General features: G+C 33.4%; 1 protein-coding gene across 6 annotated transcripts in view; it reads right to left on the minus strand.

Moving 5' to 3' along the window:
* Positions 1-257: 257 nt before the first annotated feature.
* Positions 258-23,532, minus strand: part of LOC117335125 (ubiquitin-associated protein 2-like) — a 39,378-nt gene continuing 16,103 nt past the window's right edge. Inside the window, exons 20-26 of one of the 6 annotated variants that reach the window (XM_033895052.1) lie at positions 23,105-23,277; positions 22,575-22,671; positions 21,983-22,069; positions 21,495-21,562; positions 20,648-20,701; positions 4,145-4,321; positions 258-1,668 (exon numbers count right to left, since the gene is read on the minus strand). In XM_033895052.1, the coding sequence (XP_033750943.1) occupies positions 1,558-1,668; positions 4,145-4,321; positions 20,648-20,701; positions 21,495-21,562; positions 21,983-22,069; positions 22,575-22,671; positions 23,105-23,277 (767 nt within the window). In that variant the 3' untranslated portion in view covers positions 258-1,557. Of the gene's footprint in view, positions 1,672-4,144; positions 4,322-20,647; positions 20,702-21,494; positions 21,563-21,982; positions 22,070-22,574; positions 22,672-23,104; positions 23,278-23,532 lie in introns of all 6 variants that reach the window. The other 5 variants (XM_033895050.1, XM_033895053.1, XM_033895051.1 and 2 more) reach the window with 5 other exon arrangements.

Consider the following 23,532-nt stretch of genomic DNA (forward strand, 5'->3'; position numbering starts at 1 on the left):
ACCAATTCCCATCGCTATTATTTCCACTTCCCCTAAAAAATGTTGTCCTAGTTCAATCCTCTTCTGCATATTTTTTAATCATTACATGATTTAAGGATTAATAAATTTCCATGGTGTTCTTGTAGCCTGCATCGTATCCTGAAAAGCTGGTATGTCAACAAAAGTATGCACAACAATGCTCGACTGAACCAATCTAAAATTTTCCACAGAAGTTATTTCAGCCAGGACAAAACCACATAAAAAACAGAAGCAATTAATTCAATATTTCATTCATTTTTTTATTATTATGAGCACAATAGGAAATGTACATTACTTAATGGCTCCAGTTAAAAAAAAAAAGGCAAATTCCTCTGAACATACTTGATGATAAAGATATATATATTTATATATTTACAATACAAAATCTTCAGAAACTCTACAATATTCTATTCACCAGGACAAAAAAAAATCTGGAATTTCTTCGACTAATGTTCAATGAATTTGTACACATGCACATTTACTACGAATTATTCATAATAACAATAATAATAATAATCATAATATACTCAACACAGGTAAGACCAAAGGACACAATGATCATAATATTAATAATGAAAAACAAATCTTTTTTTTGTGAGCACACATTTAAATAAATCAAATTAAGGTGATACACAAAACTAAACGTTGACGTGACCCTTTGATACCTTTCCTAGAATTCAGTTCTTTTTGATATTTCATCATTCTTAATAGTCCCGTGAAGCTGATGGACCCCGTCCAAATTTATATATACACATTAATGTATATTAAGCTATTAAACATAATGCTTTGAATGGGTTATTTACATCTGAATAAAACATGATTTGGAAAAATATTAAATGGATAAGGAAGGAAAATAGACTCAATAATGTGGACCTACTTAAACGTGGTCCTTCATATTGACTTTGGCAAGGGTCCATCAAGTCCACTTGACCTGATAAAGCATCACCTTCAGGTGAGCATTCTGTTATCGCTTTGTAAGGCACCATCTTTGATTAATGTTTTCTATTCAAATCCCCTTTCTAGGAATCTACAGTGAGGAACTTCTGCAACAAAATTCCTCTACATTTGTCCGTTTCCTACAGGAAACCATTTTTTTGTTTTTTTAAACTTGATAAGAGTGATCTTACAGACAAGCCCCAATACATATTTTTATGTTTTCATACATTACTAACACATACATACAACCCCTAGGAGAGAAGCTTTAGACGATTGCTGTGTACATTGTTCTGTAGGCTGAGCTCAGGATGATCTAGACTGACATAGGTAAATCTACAAAGCTGACACAAACACACACACACATCTCAAAAGCCATGTACAACCGCAGAACAGCATTTCATAAATTGGGATTCTAGTATCAATGTTTAAAATATACCAACACTAGAAAGATACACAAGATTCAAAATTTCTCGCTACAAACAAACAGAAGATTTTTGGTAACCATCATTAAACACCAGCAGTGGTGGCCTCCCTATTCCATGTGACAGCAGTCTGCCTGTTCCAGCGCTGACTCCCGAGTAACCTCGAGTCTCCAGCAGCTGTCTAGTAGTTCCAGTTGGAGTTTGCGTATGCCTTGGCACCACCGGCCTTTGCCTGGGTGCTGTTTTGCTGACTGTGTACATGAGAGCCTCGCGATGACCCAGTTGTGGAATCCTGCTGAAATAGTAAAAGGTAAAATTGTGAAAACTACAACATTGAAGTTTTAATACTGATAAGTAACAAAATTACTAAAAGTGTAATTCATTGTAACTATAACTGTACCTTGTTTTTAAACCTATTATGATTATGTAATATTTTAGTTATAGCAAGATTGGAGTCTATAATCAAAGACAACCATGTAAGCAGATAGACAATGTGGTCTTTGGCACCACACATTAATCTACATTTGTGCAAAACTGATATTATAGTTAAAGTAGACAAGTTAAATGTGGGTACAAATTATTATATATATAGGCTATGGCCTTAACGTGCTGACCTCAGAAATAGTTTGGTGAAATCAATGTTCATCATACGAACGAGACTATTTATTTCATCATTGCATCAGCAAACCTAGAAGATTTATTGACAAATGACAAAGAGCTTCAGTCTCCATGATAAATGTGTGATGTCCTATCATCAAACTCAAAGTCTATATATATATCAACATTTAAAAATAACGACTACCGTAAATATTCGCGTATAGTGCGCACTTTTTTTTTAAAAATTGACAAGTGAAAAAGACCCCTGCGCACTATACGCAAGTACAAGCCTTTTCCCAGTCAGAATGAATGTGATTTGACTGAGATTTGTGATCGTTTCCTTTCACAGCAGGATTGATTTAATACTTATATATATGTATAACACATATAAAGCATTTAGAAAGTAATAGTTAACAAATAATCAAAGAAATGAATAGTTATTTTGATGTTTAATTCCTTGAAATTGTGTATTTATCAGCAATTACGTGGATTTATCAAAGTCGATCGTGAGCCACACGTTCCGTACACATACGATCTCACTTGAGCATGTTCCCGTATTCAGGTCCAAAACGATGTATTACATCTCAATTATCATCAAACAAAACTTGAAATGATATAGCAGTACTTAGTTATTTCATACTTCTAAATTAATCATCTCATAAATCCAGAGTGCTGCCAGAAACTGATAACGTTCAACTTGTTTATTTACGGAAGCTGTAACAGCACGCATGCGCAATTAGGCCCCCAATTAGGCAAGGGTAACACTAATGCCTTGATCTCGTGCGGCAGTCACTGACCAACTGGCCATATAAAATACGTTTCGACTGTGAAAACGACCGGGGTACTCTTATTTATCGTCTGCACTGTAGATTTATCCATTACACATGTTAATTCATTGACAAAAAAGGTGTGACTAGCACGACGACAGCAGACTTGTTTCCGTACTGTATACAAAATGGCGGCCTGTGTTACATTACGTAGCAGTCAGCTTACCTGTCAATCTTTTTATAATTGAGCTTAATTAGCTTTGTATATTCGTGGACAGATACCACAAGAGATCATACCTGCATGAAAATCATAAGGTAATTGAGGGTAGGATTACTAGTAATTATTTTGTTTGTACAACAGCGTAGATGGGACCGCTACAATTTGCAAGCTGACTAGGCCTGTCGCGGTATAATGTAAACAACCTGTCAATCCAATGTGTCAAATCTGACCGGTGATTCCAATTAAATGTGGTAAATAAGCTTTCATAAGTAACAAATTCCTATCATCTTATGCTTTAGAATTCATCTACCGCTCAGTTGAATATTGAAAAAAAAAATTGTTCATTTTTTTTGTTTTTTTGAAAATGAACCTCAAAAACGTACCTGCGCACTATACGCGAGTGCGCACTATACCCGAATATTTACGGTAATTAAAATATTTGTAACGATAACGGTTTTTAAATAAAGCATCCCACAACACCTTTAGGAACTGATTTGCAAAATCTGGCTCAGATTTAGACTAATGAAGCTGTATTATATTTGAAATCCCAAATTTTGTACTGTTTTGATTATGTCAAAATTTGATACTCATACACACAAGAAAATTCCTGTTTTAAGAGTGATTGTATCTATCGACAACCTAAACCTGAACTCAGTATGGTTGTTCCTTTTCCATCTGAGAGCACCATTACCAAGTTTGAGATTAATGCTGCCATTCGTTGTCAGGTTAGAGAGGAAGAAGGAAACAGGTTGGAGTAGACACCATGTTTAAGTTAACAGTTTAGCTAGCATTATATTGTCTGTCTCCTGACTACCACCAGACTACAGAACCAGGTGGTAAGAGTTGTACAGATTAATTTTGCATCACCTGATATGACAAGCAGTTTACTGTAGTCACAGTATGGATGCTTTTTTTTGTCTACTCCTTAATTACTTAATCTAGGGAAATTCCTTAACTTAAAATGTTATCATATCCAATAATACTTTCCTATAGAAAACTTTAAGATACAAAAGAAACTTGGGCCTGTTACAGTAAATCTTCATAAGAAGTACTATAATCCAAATATATAGTCCCTGGAAATTTAAGTCGCTTAGTCTACCAGTAACTCATGATAAATGAAGCACTATCCGATTCCAAGGAAAATCAGTTATCTATTCATGAAGGCTGTCACTATTCCAACTCACCTGCTGCATGTTGGGATGGAGCATCTGGTTATGTGGGGGCATCATTGGTACGTTCATGAAGGGGGCAGCACCATAGGGAGTTGTGGGGGCCCCTAGTGGTCCAGCCTGTGTACCCGTCGCTAGGGGTAAATTGAATGGGGGTGGTGTTCCTGCATGGAATCCTTGTTTGTCAAATGCCTGAAATGATAAAAGAAATAATTTGAAATTCACAATTGGTAATTTAATTGCAGTCTGCTACCTTTTATCAATGAATCTTTAAAAGCTCCTATATTAAATGCATCAATTTTGAAGAAAGCAACTCTACATTTAAATATTGTTCATCATTATAGAATTTACAAACAAGACTTTTTGTATGTAAAGCATTTTGAAATAAAGGGCTATGTTGTACACCAAAATCAAATTCTGGTTGATCTAATGTCATTAGACACACTCAAATTTCAAAAAACAATAAACTGTAAAATTTTCTTCAATAATGCCACAACACTGTCATATATATACATAGCAGAATATAGTCATTTTCATTCTGAATGTTCCAGTAAGGATTTCAATGAATGGCATCACAATCAAATGCACTCATCAATGTTTACACCATGTGGCATTGAAATTGTCATAAATTTAACAATACAATATAAAAATTCCCCAAGCTAGTCCTGTGGAATGAAGCTAGGTGTTGATTTGTGCAATTTGATTTCTTTGTAATAATTTTTCTCTTACAAAATTGTTCACATTTTCTTCCAAGGGGATGTGCTGGTGCATGACAAGTACTTCCAGTAACCTGTTGATATTGGTAACCCTGAATGAAGTCTCATTAAAAGACTCATCAAAAATGTCATACCCAAGATTATAAAATTAATGTTCCTTCTCCAAACTCTTTGTTTACAGCTTGTTATAAAAAAAAGCATTACATGTACTACATTAGACTACAGAAAACATTCTAATGCTGTTCCAAAGACATATATAGATGCCAATTAAAGCTAAGGGGAGCCAAGAATGCCTATGCCATTTTGTTTGTTTGTTATGTAGCAGGTTCGAAGTGTTGAACTCAGAAATTAAAACATAGGTAATCAGAGATGTCATCCAAATTAGACTGTCATGTTTTTCTTCATCATTGTTTCAACACTTGATTGAAACCCTCTCTAGGAGGTATCTTATTTATACCAGTTAGGATTATTTTTCATCTGCAAATGTGATTTGTCTGGTCTAAAATTCAATACTCTGTCAACATAATACAACAAATATTATCGAACAGAACAATGCTCTACAAATGTATCAATATCCCAAATCAAGACAATTAGCAGCAGAAGCACAGATTTCCAAAGATGGCCTAAATTCACATGTATCAAAATGAATATGTACATCCAGAATTTATTATTTTGTTCTTATTCATCAATGTTTTCTGTAGGAAAGACAGGCTAGAAAAGGGAATATTTGTCAACTTTTATGTTCCACTGTCATGTTAAGTTTATTTCAATATTTCTTCTGTACCTGGTCTAGAATCATCTCGCCAAGTTACCACATAGCCCTACCACTAGTTCACTTCTTCGCCAAGAGCAATCCATTCTGACCTAATGACATCAGAAACAGCTCGGGTATGAAAATCAATCTTCTTAAAGAATTTTTCCCCAGTGTTTCAGCAAGTACCAAGAGCATGTTATTATCAAAATCGCTGAATTCTTCAGACAACTCTTATGGTCTGTAATCACAGAATGAGCTGAACTCAGAAATGAATATCATATCATGTTTAATCATGTTAACGAGATTCAATGTTAACTTCATCACAGATTCAGCACCTGTAATAAATATCTAAATATAGTTCAATCTGTTTGCAGCCCCCCAATACATTGGTAAACAGGTATGGTGTAAATGAAGAGCACCTAAGGTAAATTCATTTCAGACACATTCAGATTCCGTTGCGAGATTTTCATTGACCATTGATCATTTAACTGTCAGACTTGAGTATTGCATGCCTAATGTGTTGAATGCCATGTAATCAAATTTACACATCTATCTATTTTAACACATTGTAAAGGAAACAACTGCCTTCCAGCTGAATGGCTTCAAGTATTCTTAAGTTACATAATTACTTTTACAACTTCCAACTATTCCCAAGCTTAGAACAATAACAATCTGAAAACAAAGGTGTTGAACTCAGAAATTAAAACATAAGTAATCACAGCTATCATTCAAATTTGACTGTCATGTTTTTCTTCATCACAGATTCAACAACTAGTTTCCATCTTTACGATGTCAGTAATTTTTTTGCCGATAATCATGATCTCATTAAGTTGCTTTGCTACTCATGATAAAATTGATGGGATTCAAAATCATAATCATTAAGCATGAAATTAATGTTAGACAAAATCTTTTATACCAGATTGGATCATAAAGGTTATTTGGCTGAACTCATTTGCGAAATTTTGCAGCCCCCCCCCCCAATACATTGGTAAACAGGTATGGTGTAAATCAAGAGCACCTAAGGTAAATTCATTTCAGACACATTCAGATTCCGTTGCGAGATTTTCATTGACCAGGCTAAAGGTGTTGATCTTGGTAATTAAACAAATTAATCACAGCTATTGTTCAAATTTAAAGTCATATAGGCCTATATATTGTTTCACAAAATTTCCCTCTTATTATCATCTATATCACCAATGCAGTAGCAAGGGAAATCACAGAATGGAAAAGAAATCCTGTTTAAATATAAATTCTCAATTTGGACAAACTTGTGCTAACCTCAGAAAAAGTTATGTAATCAAGAATTACTCATACGAACGAGACATATATTTCATCATTGTGTTAGCACCATTAATCACATATTATTTTTATAGTACTTTAACTTTCTGACTTTCCATGCACATCCGATTTATTCAATATCACTGAATTGTAAGGACACAAAAACCTGTATTAACTTTAAAGAAATATCCAAAATATTGATTTTGGATGAATTGGCTTCTGCAATCATTTTAGCCAATCCTAACATTCCAGTCAAACTTCCTGATTTTTCCATACAAAACATTAAATACAATGGTAATCCTTAATCCCATACAAAATCAAGCAAGTCTGCTTCCTACCAATGTGTTGAACTCAGAAATTAAAACATAAGTAATCACAGGTTTCATCTAAATTTACTGTCATGTTTTTCTTCATCATTAATTCAACACCCATGCTTGGAAAATTCATTGTTTTTAATCTGAACATCAGTTAAGTTCTTCTTTTCCAACTGACGCTCATGCTTTCCTAACTGCAAACCATTTTCGTATGACACCGGCTGTTATGAGGACATATATTACAGAATGGATTGAATTATAACTGGCTGGAATTGCTTCTTCCAGCAGGAGCTCGATTTCTTGTTTCAGACAACATTGTGCTGACCTCAGAACAATTTTATGTAATCATTAATGAATCATACGAACGAGACATATATTTCATCATTGTGTCAGCAACAATATTCATCCAAGATTCTATATCTTTCTGACAGAGCAATGATGTCATTTGGATCAGATGTTGCTTTGGATATTATTGAATGAAAACACTTTCAAACGAAATGTACAAGGGGATACAACTCTGCAGTAATCAAATGCCTCAAATCTTAGTTTTGGAAAATTTGCAAGCATTTCAACCATTCCTAACTCTTCTGCATCAAACTTCCTCATCTCTTCTGCATCAAACTTCCCCATCTTTCTAACAAAACCTTCTTAACTATTTACTCAAACCGAAAATTTTGAACATGATCACCAGCCTACATCAAACCAATGTGTTGAATTCAGAAATTAAAACATAAGTAATCACAGCTTTCATCCAAAAGTTGACTGTCATGTTTTTCTTCATCATCAATTCAACACGTTTACAAATTTCATTGCTTTTCATCTGAACATTCTTCCCTGCTGACACTCATTCTTTCCTACCTGCAGACCATTTTCATATGGCCCCCACCTGATGTGAGGACATATATTACAGAATGGATTGAATTATGACTAGCTGTAAATGATACTTCCACCAGGAACATGACAAACTGACAATGTTTCAAAGCTGGCATTGTCAGTTTCAAAAGGCTCAAGACAGATTTAGTTATCATCTAAATTTCAACTTTTACACAAAACCATCTGCAACATTTTCTACAGAAGTGTTAATGAACACCAGTTGATGCAGTTGAAATAACATTGAAATAACAGACAGAAGCTTCTTAAGAACACCTGTGCAATTGACAAGTTTACAGATCTGCGGACATAGATTGCCTCTAATAACAAGCTGAGGAAGAATGTATGTTCAATATATACAAAGATAAGATTTTAATATCAATCTTTAAGAATGTCAAAAACAGCTCTTTGCACTATTTTGAAATTAAACAGCTTTGATTTGTAAAATATATGAAATTCAATTTAAATACTTCCTCTTACTAACTTCACAGTTATCAAGACTGCAGAACTCAGAAATACCACTTAAAATCATGTATTATCAATGTATGTTAGTCAAAATATCATCACTGTTCTGCACCAGTTGTCATGCTTTTGTATTCAAAATTTTAGAAATCATATCAAAGTATTCATCCCTAAAAGATCAGCATGAGCCCCAGAGCTTGTATGACGTGTATATCTTATAACAGGCAACATATCCCCCGTGATTCAGATTAAACTCTCGAAAACAAGATGTGGAGACCCCCCGTGATTCAGATAAAACTCTTGAAAACAAGATGTGGAGACAGACAGATGGACATCTTCATTACTAGATATGGATTGAATTATGACAAGCTGTAAATGTGACTGCCACCAGGAGCATGACTTCTTTTTTCAGACAAACTTGTGCTGACCTCAGAAAGAAAATAAGTATGTAATCAAGAATAAATCATACGAACGAGACATATATTTCATCATTGTGTCAGCAACAATATTCATCAAAGATTCTATATCTTTCTGACAGAGCAATGTTGTCATTTGGATCTGATCTTGCTTTGGGTATCATTGAATGAAAATAACACTTTCAAACAAAGTTTGTAAGGGGAAACAACTCTGCTGTAATCAAATGCCTCAACTTGTTGTTTTGAAAACATTGCAATCATTTCAGCCATTTCTGCTGAGTCAAACTTCCTCGTCTTTCAAACAAGAAAGTCCTCAACTATTTATTTACTTCAACCGAAAAATTTTTAACATGATGGTATTCTTTAATCACCAGTCTTTGTTTAACCGATGTGCTGAACTCAGAAATTAAAACATAAGTAATCACAGCTTTCATCCAAAAGTTGACTGTCATGTTTTTCTTCATCACATGCCAAAGGTTTTCATTACAATTTTTCCCCCCACTTTTCATGATGTTTTCATTACAAATATATCATAACCCCAACAAACTAAACTGAACACTTGTCATATGCATGTATCCATGTACAATGATCTCTTGTTGAAGAAAAGATTGTGCCGACCTCAGAAAAAGTTATGTAATCAAGAATGAATCTCATACGAACGAGACAAATATTTCATCATTGTGTCGGCAACATTCTACTGTCATTTAACTGTCAGACTTAAGTATTGAATGCCTAATGTGTTGAATGCCATGTAATCAAATTTACACATCTATCTATTTTAACACAATGTAAAGGCAACAACTGCCTTCCAGCTGAATCGCTTCAAGTATTCTTAAGTTACATAATTACTTTTACAACTTCCAACTATTCCCAAGCTTAGAACAATAACAATCTGAAAACAAAGGTGATGAACTCAGAAATTAAAACATAAGTAATCACAGCTATCATTCAAATTTGACTGTCATGTTTTTCTTCATCACAGATTCAACAACTAGTTTCCATCCTCCATAATCATCTCATGTTTTTCTTCATCACAGATTCAACAACTAGTTTCCATCCTCCATAATCATTTATCTTTATGATGTCAGTAATTTTTGCTGATATTCTTGATCTCATAACTTGCTTGCTATCCATGATGAAATTGATGGGATTGAAAATCATAATCATTAAGCATGAAATCAATGTAAGACAAAATCTTTTATACCAGAATGGATCATAAAGGTTATTTGGCTGAACTCAGAAATTGCTGTTATATCATTTTCAATCATGTTAACGAGATTCAAGGTTTTGTTCATCATTGATTCAGCCCCTGCATCTAAAAGCCTAAGTTAATTAACCAGCGATTCATAACATGTTGGCCCAAACCCCTGATATTCGTAACATGTGGTCCCAAACCCCTGTTGAGAAAATGTTAATCCGATTCCCTGTAATAACTCTCAAAAATGGTTAAGTGCGACCTTTGATGCTTCTTTCATGACTGATCAACAAGAAAATCTAATCATACACAAAAATTAATGTTACAATACTATGGTGTAAATATGGCAAAGTATGACATATATGACCCTTTAATTCTGACAGATGCCCACCCAAATGTTATCAGGATTTGAACTTATGTGTTGTGAATAATACAAAATCTATTGAGAAGCTCATGATATATCTAGTACATAACAGCAAAACCTTTACACATCACCGCAACCCCAAGAAATACACCAGTCTTCAGCATCCTATACATTCACTACATCAGCTAGACATGAATGTGTTGAACTCAGAAATTAAAACAATGTTGTGATCATGATGTTTTCATTACAAACATAACCACAACAACTAAATTTAATACTTGTAATAAGCAGGTATCCATGTACAATGATCTCTTGTTGAAGAAAAGATTGTGCCGACCTCAGAAAAAGTTATGTAATCCAGAATGAATCTCATACGAACGAGACAAATATTTCATCATTGTGTCAGCAACATTTGTACCGAATTCTTTACTATCCTTGAACTTAAGTCTTTCAGAAACTTAAGTATTGCATGCCTTATGTATTGAATGCCATGTAATCAAATTTACACAACTATCTATTTTAACACATTGTAAAGGAAACAACTGCCTTCCAGCTGAATCACTTCAAGTATTCCTAAGCTACATGATCACTTCCAATTATTCCCTAGCATAAAACAATACGTCAATGTACAATTATATACAAAAGCAATCTGAAAACAAAGGTGTTGAACTCAGAAATTAAAACATAAGTAATCACAGCTATCATTCAAATTTGACTGTCATGTTTTTCTTCATCACAGATTCAACAACTAGTTTCCATCCTCCATAATCATCTCATGTTTTTCTTCATCACAGATTCAACAACTAGTTTCCATCCTCCATAATCATTTATCTTTATGATGTCAGTAATTTTTGCTGATATTCTTGATCTCATAACTTGCTTGCTATCCATGATGAAATTGATGGGATTGAAAATCATAATCATTAAGCATGAAATCAATGTAAGACAAAATCTTTTATACCAGAATGGATCATAAAGGTTATTTGGCTGAACTCAGAAATTGCTGTTATATCATTTTCAATCATGTTAACGAGATTCAAGGTTTTGTTCATCATTGATTCAGCCCCTGCATCTAAAAGCCTAAGTTAATTAACCAGCGATTCATAACATGTTGGCCCAAACCCCTGATATTCATAACATGTGGTCCCAAACCCCTGTTGAGAAAATGTTAATCCGATTCCCTGTAATAACTCTCAAAAATGGTTAAGTGCGACCTTTGATGCTTCTTTCTTGACTGATGAACATGAAAAATCTAATCATACGCAAAAATTAATGTTATAATACCATGGTGTGAATATGGCAAAGTATGACAAATGACCCTTTAATTCTGACAGATGCCCACCCAAGTGTAATCAGCATTTGAACTTATGTGTTGTGAATAATACCAAATCTATTGAGAGGCTCATGATATATCTAGTACATAACAGCAAAACCTTTACACATCACTGCAACCCCAAGAAATACACCAGTCTTCAGCATCCTATACATTCACTACATCAGCTAGACATAAATGTGTTGAACTCAGAAATTAAAACATGAGTAATCACAGGTATCATCCAAAAGTTGACTGTCATGTTTTTCTTCATCACACGTTTAACACATTCCTTCTATACGATAAACACCAATTTTCCTAAAATATTTCCATATATTATCCGTCTTTCCTACACCAAAGCTTTGCCTATCATCTTAACATCTGAATACCGTAATATCCACAAAAATATCAAAATATCCAATATCAACTTACCCTTAGCTACTACATCTGTACACTTTCATGCTGAACTTAGTTGAATCTATGATACAATCAATTTTTAGTTGAATCTATGATACAAACAATCAAGTTTAATCTTCATAATGAAGTCTGTACTCCAGGTTTACGATTGAAAGAACATTTGTGCTGAGAGGTATAAATCTGACGCAATACTTTTCACATCAAAACCACACACCCAAGGTGCTGATCTCAGTAATTAAAACAAAGTTATCACAGCGATCATCCAAAATTTCAGGCCTTACTTAATAACAACCAGCAATATTTATTTTGACATAGGGATTCTGATAAAACCCTGGATATACAAAAAATGATGATAGACAAATTGAAAAACTAGATATGGCATGCAGCCCTGATCTGGTCTGGCCCCGGGACCTGCATTACTTATTAACTCAAAGCATTTCTATATAATAACAATCTGAATACTAGGGTGTTGAACTCAGAAATTAAAACATAATGTTGTGATCATGATGTTTTCATTACAAACATATAACCACAACAACTAAACTGAACACTTGTCATAAGTATGTATCCATGTACAACGATCTCTTGTTGAAGAAAAGATTGTGCCGACCTCAGAAAAAGTTATGTAATCAAGAATGAATCTCATACGAACGAGACAAATATTTCATCATTGTGTGGGCAACATTTGTACCAAATTCTGAACTATCCTTGAACTTAAGTCTTTCAGAGACTTAAGTGTTGCATGCCTAATGTGTTGAATGCCATGTAATCAAATTTACACAACTATCTACGGTATTTTAACACATTGTAAAGGAAACAACTGCCTTCCAGCTGAATCACTTCAAGTATTCCTAAGTTACATGATCACTTCCAACTATTCCCTAGCATAAAACAATACGTCGATCTACAATTATATACAAAAACATAAAACAATATGTCAATCTACAAATATAAACAAAAACAATCTGAAAACAAAGGTGTTGAACTCAGAAATTAAAACATAAGTAATCACAGCTATCATTCAAATTTGACTGTCATGTTTTTCTTCATCACAGATTCAACAACTAGTTTCCATCCTCCATAATCATCTATCTTTATGATGTCAGTAATTTTTGCTGATATTCTTGATGAAATTGATGGGATTGAAAATCATAATCATTAAGCATGAAATCAATGTAAGACAAAATCTTTTATACCAGAATGGATCATAAAGGTTATTTGGCTGAACTCAGAAATCGCTGTTATATCATTTTCAATCATGTTAACGAGATTCAAGGTTTTGTTCATCATTGATTCAGCCCCTGCATCTAAAAGCCTAAGTTAATTAACCAGCGATTCATAACATGTAGGCCCAAACTCCTGATATTCATAACATGTGGTCCCAAACCCCTGTTGAGAAAATGTTAATCTGATTCCCTGTAATAACTCTCAAAAATGGTTAAGTGCGACCTTTGATGCTTCTTTCTTGACTGATGAACATGAAAAATCTAATCATACGCAAAAATTAATGTTATAATACCATGGTGTGAATATGGCAAAGTATGACAAATGACCCTTTAATTCTGACAGATGCCCACCCAAGTGTAATCAGCATTTGAACTTATGTGTTGTGAATAATACAAAATCTACATGAGAGGCTCATGATATATCTAGTACATAACAGCAAAACCTTTACACATCACCGCAACCCCAAGAAATACACCAGTCTTCAGCATCCTATACATTCACTACATCAGCTAGACATGAATGTGTTGAACTCAGAAATTAAAACATAAGTAATCACAGGTATCATCCAAAAGTTGACTGTCATGTTTTTCTTCATCACACGTTTAACACATTCCTTCTATACGATAAACACCAATTTTCCTAAAATATTTCCATATATTATCCGTCTTTCCTACACCAAAGCTTTGCCTATCATCTTAACATCTGAATACCGTAATATCCACAAAAATATCAAAATATCCAATATCAACTTACTCTTAGCTACTACATCTGTACACTTTCATGCTGAACTTAGTTGAATCTATGATACAATCAATTTTTAGTTGAATCTATGATACAATCAATCAAGTTTAATCTTCATAATGAAGTCTGTACTTCAGGTTTACGATTGAAAGAACATTTGTGCTGAGAGGTATAAATCTGACGCAATACTTTTCACAACATCAAAACCACACACCCAAGGTGCTGATCTCAGTAATTAAAACAAAGTTATCACAGCGATCATCCAAAATTTCAGGCCTTACTTATTAACAACCAGCAATATTCATTTTGACATAGCTATATATGGATTCTGATAAAACCCTGGATACACAAAAAATGATGATAGACAAATTGAAAAACTAGATATGGCATGCAGCTCTGATCTGGTCTGGGACCTGCATTACTTATTAACTCAAAGCATTTCTATATTATAACAATCTGAATACGAAGGTGTTGAACTCAGAAATTAAAACATAATGTTGTGATTATGATGTTTTCATTACAAACATATAACCACAACAACTAAATTTAACACTTGTCATAAGCATGTATCCATGTACAATGATCTCTTGTTGAAGAAAAGATTGTGCCGACCTCAGAAAAAGTTATGTAATCAAGAATGAATCTCATACGAACGAGACAAATATTTCATCATAGTGTCGGCAACATTCTACTGTCATTTAACTGTCAGACTTAAAAGTGTTGCTTGCCTTATGTATTGAATGCCATGTAATCAAATTTACACATCTATCTATTTTAACACAATGTAAAGGTAACAACTGCCTTCCAGCTGAATCACTTCAAGTATTCCTAAGTTACATGATCACTTCCAACTATTCCCTAGCATAAAATAATACGTCAATCTACAATTATATACAAAAACAATCTGAAAACAAAGGTGTTGAACTCAGAAATTAAAACATAAGTAATCACAGCTATCATTCAAATTTGACTGTCATGTTTTTCTTCATCACAGATTCAACAACTAGTTTCCATCCTCCATAATCATCTATCTTTATGATGTCAGTAATTTTTGCTGATATTCTTGATCTAATAACTTGCTTGCTATCCATGATGAAATTGATGGGATTGAAAATCATAATCATTAAGCACGAAATCAATGTAAGACAAAATCTTTTATACCAGAATGGATCATAAATGTTATTTGGCTGAACTCAGAAATTGCTGTTATATCATTTTCAATCATGTTAACGAGATTCAAGGTTTTGTTCATCATTGATTCAGCCCCTGCATCTAAAATACTAAGTTAATTAACCAGCGATTCATAACATGTTGGCCCAAACCCCTGATATTCATAACATGTGGTCCCAAACCCCTGTTGAGAAAATGTTAATCCGATTCCCTGTAATTACACTAAAAAATGGTTAAGTGCAACCTTTGACCCTTTCTTCTTGACCGATGAACATGAAAATCTAATCATACACAAAAATTAATGTTACAATACTATGGTGTAAATATGGCAAAGTATGACATATATGACCATTTAATTCTCACAGATGCCCACCCAAATGTGATCAGGATTTGAACTTATGTGTTGTGAATAATACCAAATCTATTGAGAGGCTCATGATATATCTAGTACATAACAGCAAAACCTTTACACATCACTGCAACCCCAAGAAATACACCAGTCTTCAGCATCCTATACATTCACTACATCAGCTAGACATGAATGTGTTGAACTCAGAAATTAAAACATAAGTAATCACAGGTATCATCTAAAAGTTGACTGTCATGTTTTTCTTCATCACATGTTCAACACATGCCTTCTATACGATAAACACCAATTTTCCTCAAATATTTCCATATTTTTCCTCAATATTATTATCCGTCTTTCCTACACCAAAGCTTTGCCGGTCATCTTAACATCTGAATACTGGTAATATCCAAACAATATCAAAATATCAACTTACTCTTAGCTACTACATCTGTACACTTTCATGCTGAACTTAGTTGAATCTATGATACAATCAATCAAGCTTAATCTTTATAATAAAGTCTGAACTTCAGGTTTAGGATTCAAAGAATATTTTGTGCTGAGAGGTATGAATTTGAAGCAAATCTCTTGATCTCATAAGTTGCTTGCTATCCATGGTAAAATTGATTGGATTGAAAATCATAATCATTAAGCATGAAATTAATGTAAGACAAAATCTTTTATACCAGATTGGATCATAAAGGTTATTTGGCTGAACTCAGAAATTGTTGTTATATCATTTTCAATCATGTTAACGAGATTCAAGGTTTTCTTCATCATTGATTCAGCCCCTGCATCTAAAAGTCTAAGTTTATTTACCAGCAATTCATAATATGTGGGCCCAAACCCCTGATATTCATAGCATGTTGGCCCAAACCCCTGATATTCGTAACACGTGGTCCCAAACCCCTGTTGAGAAAATGTTTATCCAATTCCCTGTAATAACTCTCAAAAATGGTTAAGTGCGACCTTGACGCTTCTTTCTTGACTGATGAACAAGAAAATCTAATCATACGCGAAAACTATTGTTATAAAACCATGGTGTGAATATAGCAAAGTATGACATATATATGACCCTTTAATTCTTACAGATGCCCACCCAAATATACTAAGATTTGGAACTTATGTGGTGGGAATAAAATAAAATCCATTGAGAGGTTCATGATGCATCTAGTACAGCAACATCAATATTTCAAACCACACTCCTACCATAACAATCTGAAAACGAAGGTGTTGATCTCAGTAATTAAAACAAAGTAATCACAGCATTCATCCAAAATTTGACTGTCATGTTTTTCTTCATCACAGATTCAACACCAGGATTGCATAAACAAACAGATCCTCAAAATTTCAACATGAAATATTATTCGTTTACACATATTTTACCAGTTACACCTTTCCTTCTCTACCAAGTTACATTCAAAGATGATTTTCTGTACTGTCACAAGTAAACATTGTCCCTACATTTAACCAAGGTATCAGATTCAGCACATTGTTAAAAAGTTTTCAAGATACCAAACCATTGTCTCCTCAACCTAGCTAAACAAAGTAAAATGAGACCTAACAGACTTCCCAGTCAATGCCTTCTATGTAAACTTCAACAAAACAAAATAATGATGATCACACTACATAAAACTGATTGAATCTACATGTCCTGAAAATACAGAACACTACAAAAAATGTAAACATTCTAACACCCTTCAGTTCAACTCAATACCATACCTACCCCATGTCTACAGCATTTTGCTATATACCCCTTGTATATTAAGAACTCTTCAAAACTTTATGTTCTGACCTCAGAAGAAAGATATAAAATCAAAATATACTACAATTTTTGAGCAGTAAATATTGCACTGGTAGATACAGCAGCTTAAACTATTTTGTTCTGTTACACATTATTTTGAGAAAATTGGGTCCAACAATTATACTTGATTGCTAATTGATGTTTTCACCAAAATCCCACTAATCTACCCAACATCACCAAATGAGTCTATCCTTTGGAAAAACTTAAGTATTGAAAGGAAATTAAAGAATTGTGTGCCTAAACTCAGAAGTGTTTGATTTGTAATCAAGAAAAATCATACGAACGAGACAATGTTTCATCATTGTTTCAAACACATAATTCAAAAACCACCTCTGTAGTAGAATGCAAGATTCTATAGAATTTAATGAAAATTAAAATATCAACTTATAAATTTACAGTCTGACAGACAGATTTAGTTATCATCTAATTTCAACTTTTACACAAAACCATCTGCAACATTTTCTACAGAAGCATTAATGAACACTAGCTGATGCAGTTGAAATAACAGAATGAAGCTTCTCAAGAACATCTGTGCAATTGACAAGTTTACGGAACTGCGGACACAAAATTGCCTCTAATAACAAGCTGAGGATGATGTAGATGTGAAAAGCAGGCGTGATTGTATGTTCAATAAACAAAGATAAGATTTTCATATCAATCTTTAAGAATGTCAAAAACAGCTCTTTGCATTATTGAAATTAAACAGCTTTGATTTGCAAAATATATGAAATTCAATTTAAATACTTCCTCTGAACTTTTAGCACAATTTACAGAAATTTGAAGTCTTTTATAGAAGAATTGCTACACAATATTTACTAACTTCACAGTCATCAAGACTGCAGAACTCAGAAATACCACTAAAAATCATGTATTATCAATGTATGTTAGTCAAAATATCATCACTGTTCTGCACCAGTTGTCATGCTTTTGTATTCAAAATTTTAGAAATCATATCAAAGTATTCATCCCTGAAAGATCAGCATGAACCCCAGAGTTTGTATGACATGTATATCTTAATATAACAGGCAGCATATCCCGTGATGCAGATAAAACTCGAGAAAACAAGATGTGTAGATAATCATACATCTCTGATGTGGGGACCTTCAGACATTACTTATTAACTACCAGCAATATTTATTTTGACAAAGGGATTCTGATAAAACTCTGGGTATACAAAAAATAATGATAGACAAATGAAAAACTAGATATGGCATGCAGCTCTGTCCTGATCCATTCATTACTTACTAACTATAAGCAATATCTGTTTTGTTTTGTTTTTTAAACAAAATTTATCTTCCTTATAATATATTCTAATGCAAAACTGCAGAACTCAGAAATACCACTTAAAATCATTTGTTATCAATGTATAAATGTAAAAGTATCATCACTGTTCTGCTGACAAAGTGTCTCGTAGCTTCAACATTAATTTCCAAAACATATAACAATTGTCAACACAAAACAAGATATCTTATTTGGGTGATTTAAGTAATTGATGACTGAATTTATTCTCTGTATATCTAATAAGATTTTTTTAACACTCTGCAAATCAGATTCATAACTCAAAATAAAGAAGCGTTTGTTAAGTGATCAGTATTCTCACAAATTTATGTATCACTTTCACAATGAATTAACTTTAAGGTCAGACAACAGCAAACATCAAATGTATGACAGTTATGTACAACACCAAAAACAGCAATCATTATATTCAGTATGTTATATCTCCTCTAGAACTGAAGTTAGGAAAACAATCTAAACCCCTCCCCCTCCTACACTTCTACAACAACATATCACCAAAATGACTGTACTCTAAAACTCTATGTAAAAATTCAGATACTATCAATTAATACATGTGACAGTTCATCAAATTTACGAAGCAAGACTTGGCCTGGGGAAATGAGAGAAGGAATAGAACATACTGAGATTCTTTACACCCAGACTTGCCATTCAAAGCTTACTCAGTAGTAATGCTTTTGTCCAGACTTTTGAATAATGCTTGGTTTGGTTTGTTTTTGTTTAATGTCCCATTAACAGCCAGGGTCATTTAAGGACGTGCCAGGTTTTGGAGGTGGAGGAAAGCCGGAGTACCCGGAGAAAAACCACCGGCCTACGGTCAGTACCTGGCAACTACCCAGGTACCTCTTGAATAATGCTATTTTCTTTTCACATATATATCACAGATAAATTAAACCAGTCCAGATAATTAAATAACCCTATATTTTCTTTTCACATATATCACTGATAAATTAAATCAGTCCGAACGATTAAATAGTGCTATTTTCTCTTCACATATATAACTGAATCAAACCAATGTTTATTTGCCCTTATGAACAAATTTTGCTCTTAGTATGTTTTTCGATAATAATGGATAATAGAGACCTGGTTGATAAGGTACACAGAGCTACTGCAACACAGAGAAGATACCAGGTATACCTTTACCACAGGACTGTGTTATTGAAAAGATAAACAGGACTTTTTACATCATATACAACTATTTGGACATATTTTTTATGCAAATGAATTTTCCGGGGAATAAAAAAGATGTTATGAAGATGTTAAAGTATTTAAGTGATCAATTATATTTAACAATTGTCAGCTCAGACATAAATTTAATATTGACAGCTAGTTAACAGGTGTGGTTTGGTTTTACAACAGTCAAGTCATAATACAACAGCTCTAGTAAAGCAAACCTATCACACTGATTCTATATATCTCACACGACAGTCGATTCTGTACTCAAACATAGATCAAATTCATTTACCGAGTCAGGCAGTGTGAATCAAAGAACAGTAAGCGGTGAGTGTCAAATAAAACGTAGGAAAGCGACAGAAATTGAAATCATTACATACAGCAACAATAACCAATCACCAAGTTAATAAGAAACCAAAAGAAATAATAAAACAAACATTTTTTTTTTATCCTTTTTATCATTTCTAAGGGGGAGGGGGATTTTTAGAAGTAGAACTTGACATAAATAAAAACGTTTAATATAAAGACAGGTCACCTATCAAAACTGAAGGACTGGAAATGTGCAAAATGTATGTACAACAGGAGGACAGCTATATCTGCTCTTAGTCTATGTCACAACGCATAATATCACACATAAAACTTGGCAAAGGATGGAAAATAACATACTTCACTACTGCTCCGATGTGGATATTTCTTTACTTTATCAGTAAGAAGTATCATCTGAAACAATGTGCATCTTTTGAAAGCAAATCTCCAATAGGGGAAGCTTCTTGTATGATAATCATGAACTTCACAAATTCAAATGCCAACTTGTTTTATCTCTCTTTCTCTAAATATATATACATACATATGAACGTGTGCAACATGGGAATTTTGATCTCCAAATAATCTGTTGCATGTGTTTCAGTGGCGCAATAGCAGTATAGTGGTTTACTACAATATTTCTGTCTTGATAAAAGTTTGTTTATGTTCTGTTAAACATAGTCTTTTCAAGTCATGTTTTCTAGGATGGCAATATTTAGCTGCCTGACACAGTGAAAATAATAACTGAATGTTAATGTTAATTTGCTCGACATTCATATTTCTTAAACTGTAAACAAGTTGATAAAATGTCAATTGTGTATTTTGTGATGGATGGAAAAAAACAGTTCTAATTAAATTCTCAATAAATTGCATTTCTTAATGCAATAAAACATCACAAAATCTTACTAACATTAGCACTTGGGACATCAAAAATTTTATTAATTTTTTTACTTGTGTTAATATTTTGACAAAACTGAATTGTCAAATGATCTGTAAATTGTAACGAAGATAACAAGAATATCAAAATTACATAGAAAATTAAAGTCTATAATTTTCAGCAAAAATCGCAATAAGGCATTTTGTAAAACAGCAAATGAATGATTGTAAAGTCAAACTCACCTGATGCAGTATAAATGTTAATTACACACACAACAGAAAACTTAAATAGATGTGTGCTAGGAGTCAGACAGTGGTATAAAGCTGTACAAACCTGTGTGTGGGACTTGCCATAGCCTGATCCAGGCATATCAGCAGCTCCTGGTACTGATGCAACAGATCCTAAATAGGATATTGCCAATTAGTCACACATACATTCTACATTTACATGGTATTGATGCAACAGATCCTAAATAGGATATTGCCAATTAGTCACATATAAATTTAACATTTACATGGTACAGATGCAACAGATCCTAAATAGGATATTGCCAATTAGTCACATATAAATTTTACATTTACATGTCAACAAAGGCAAAGGGAACATTTTTATTGCGATCCCTGGAACATTTCTGAACATTATAAGCAATGCTGATATCCAATTCATTTTCAATAATAAGAGTTCAGAAGTAAGAGTTTAGATGATTCAAATACTCCAAAGCAACAAAAAAGGACAGATTGCCATACAATTACTTCAATATTGTCTTCAAATGTTAACTCTATTAAACTGGTTGACAAATTAAGTGGACAGATCATCTGTACCTGATACTCCTGAAACCTTGTTCTGGGCTGGGTTTCCATACGATGACTTGCCAAATTCTGTTCCCTGTGTCAGATCTTCATATCCACCTACAGGCAAAATGTAAAAAGTCACTTTAACTGTCAAATGGGACATTACATTAAATTTTCCTTCTTCAGTATTTATTTAAAGATATTAAATTAAGCTGATAATTACAATCAAGTCTGTCTATAGTGTAGGGAATGAAAGAAATTGGTTGTTTTAGACAGGTGGTATTCAAGACAGGTTCATGACAATTGCAAATAAGAAATTGATATTTCCACTGCTTTAAAGCAATATCTTCAAGTTATTAGTATTTTAATCCATAATGGTACTATGTGTAATCAGATATAACCAACTGTTTTCCTATTGAACCAAATTTAGCTGAAACTGACCTGAACTCAACTTTTTAATGTGGCCGTCACCACCAACAGACAGAAAAGTACAATACTCTTGCCATCTTTCATTGCAGTATAAAATCAGATCTTACAACAGTTAATACAGCCCCAAGCTAGCTGGATATAAAGCATAAATTATTTTATTCAAACTAATATTTCTAAACTCATTTACTCCTACCTTTATTGCTTGCGTATGCATGTGATGCACCGTAAGTTTTCTGGTACTGGGTGTTAGCTGTTGTTCCAGCATGTGCTGTATTTGTTACTGGGGGCACCTGCAAAATCGAAACACCTCATCATAAGTTACATGACATATTACCTTTATTGATAAAACCAGTTAGTTTAAATCTAATTAAAATACATTCTTTTAAGACAATCTTTTTCAGAAATAAATCTTGATCATTTTTTTTACTGCAGTTTCCCACTATAGTGGATTTGTTGCCTACATAACACAATGTCCATTATGAACAACCCAACAACACAGAAGCGTTCCAATACATTAAGGATGCTTTTTAGTGGACATATAGGTTAATCACTTGTTCCATGGAAGCACAATGGTTTTCTTGTCTTTTTTGAATAGTATAGGATCTAGGAAACTTATCAAGCTTCTTAAGTGTATGAAATAATCAATATACGATAGAGTATACAATTAATCAAAGAGTTCATCGTTTTCATGACTGGAAACACAGCAACATTTTTTTTTCATACCGGAAACATGGTGGCAGGGTACTGGAATCCAGCTGACGGTAAGACTGAGGGGTAGTAATAGCCATATGGGACATTGATAAAGTGTTGTTGCTGATGAGCAGATTGTGTTGACTGTTGTTGAGATGCAGGAATAGGAGACTGAGCATCCACTCTACCAATCTTATTGTCTGCTGCTGTAAAATAAACATCCAAGTTTTAGAGTACATCAATACCATTAGATCAGACAGGGGAAAACATATCGGACACAAATTACACATAATTACATGTCTCGCCTTGTGTCACTTTATGTTATAGATATATGTAAGCATATGTAGTAGATGTGAAATACTGATGCACTGCAAAACAAATACCAAATTTCACACAATCACTTAATAATTATCAATTTCACATATGACTTTTCACCGCAAGAATCACATTCTGAAAAGAAC

This window comes from Pecten maximus, chromosome 9, assembly GCF_902652985.1.
Source record: "Pecten maximus chromosome 9, xPecMax1.1, whole genome shotgun sequence".
Lineage (NCBI taxonomy): Eukaryota > Metazoa > Mollusca > Bivalvia > Pectinida > Pectinidae > Pecten > Pecten maximus.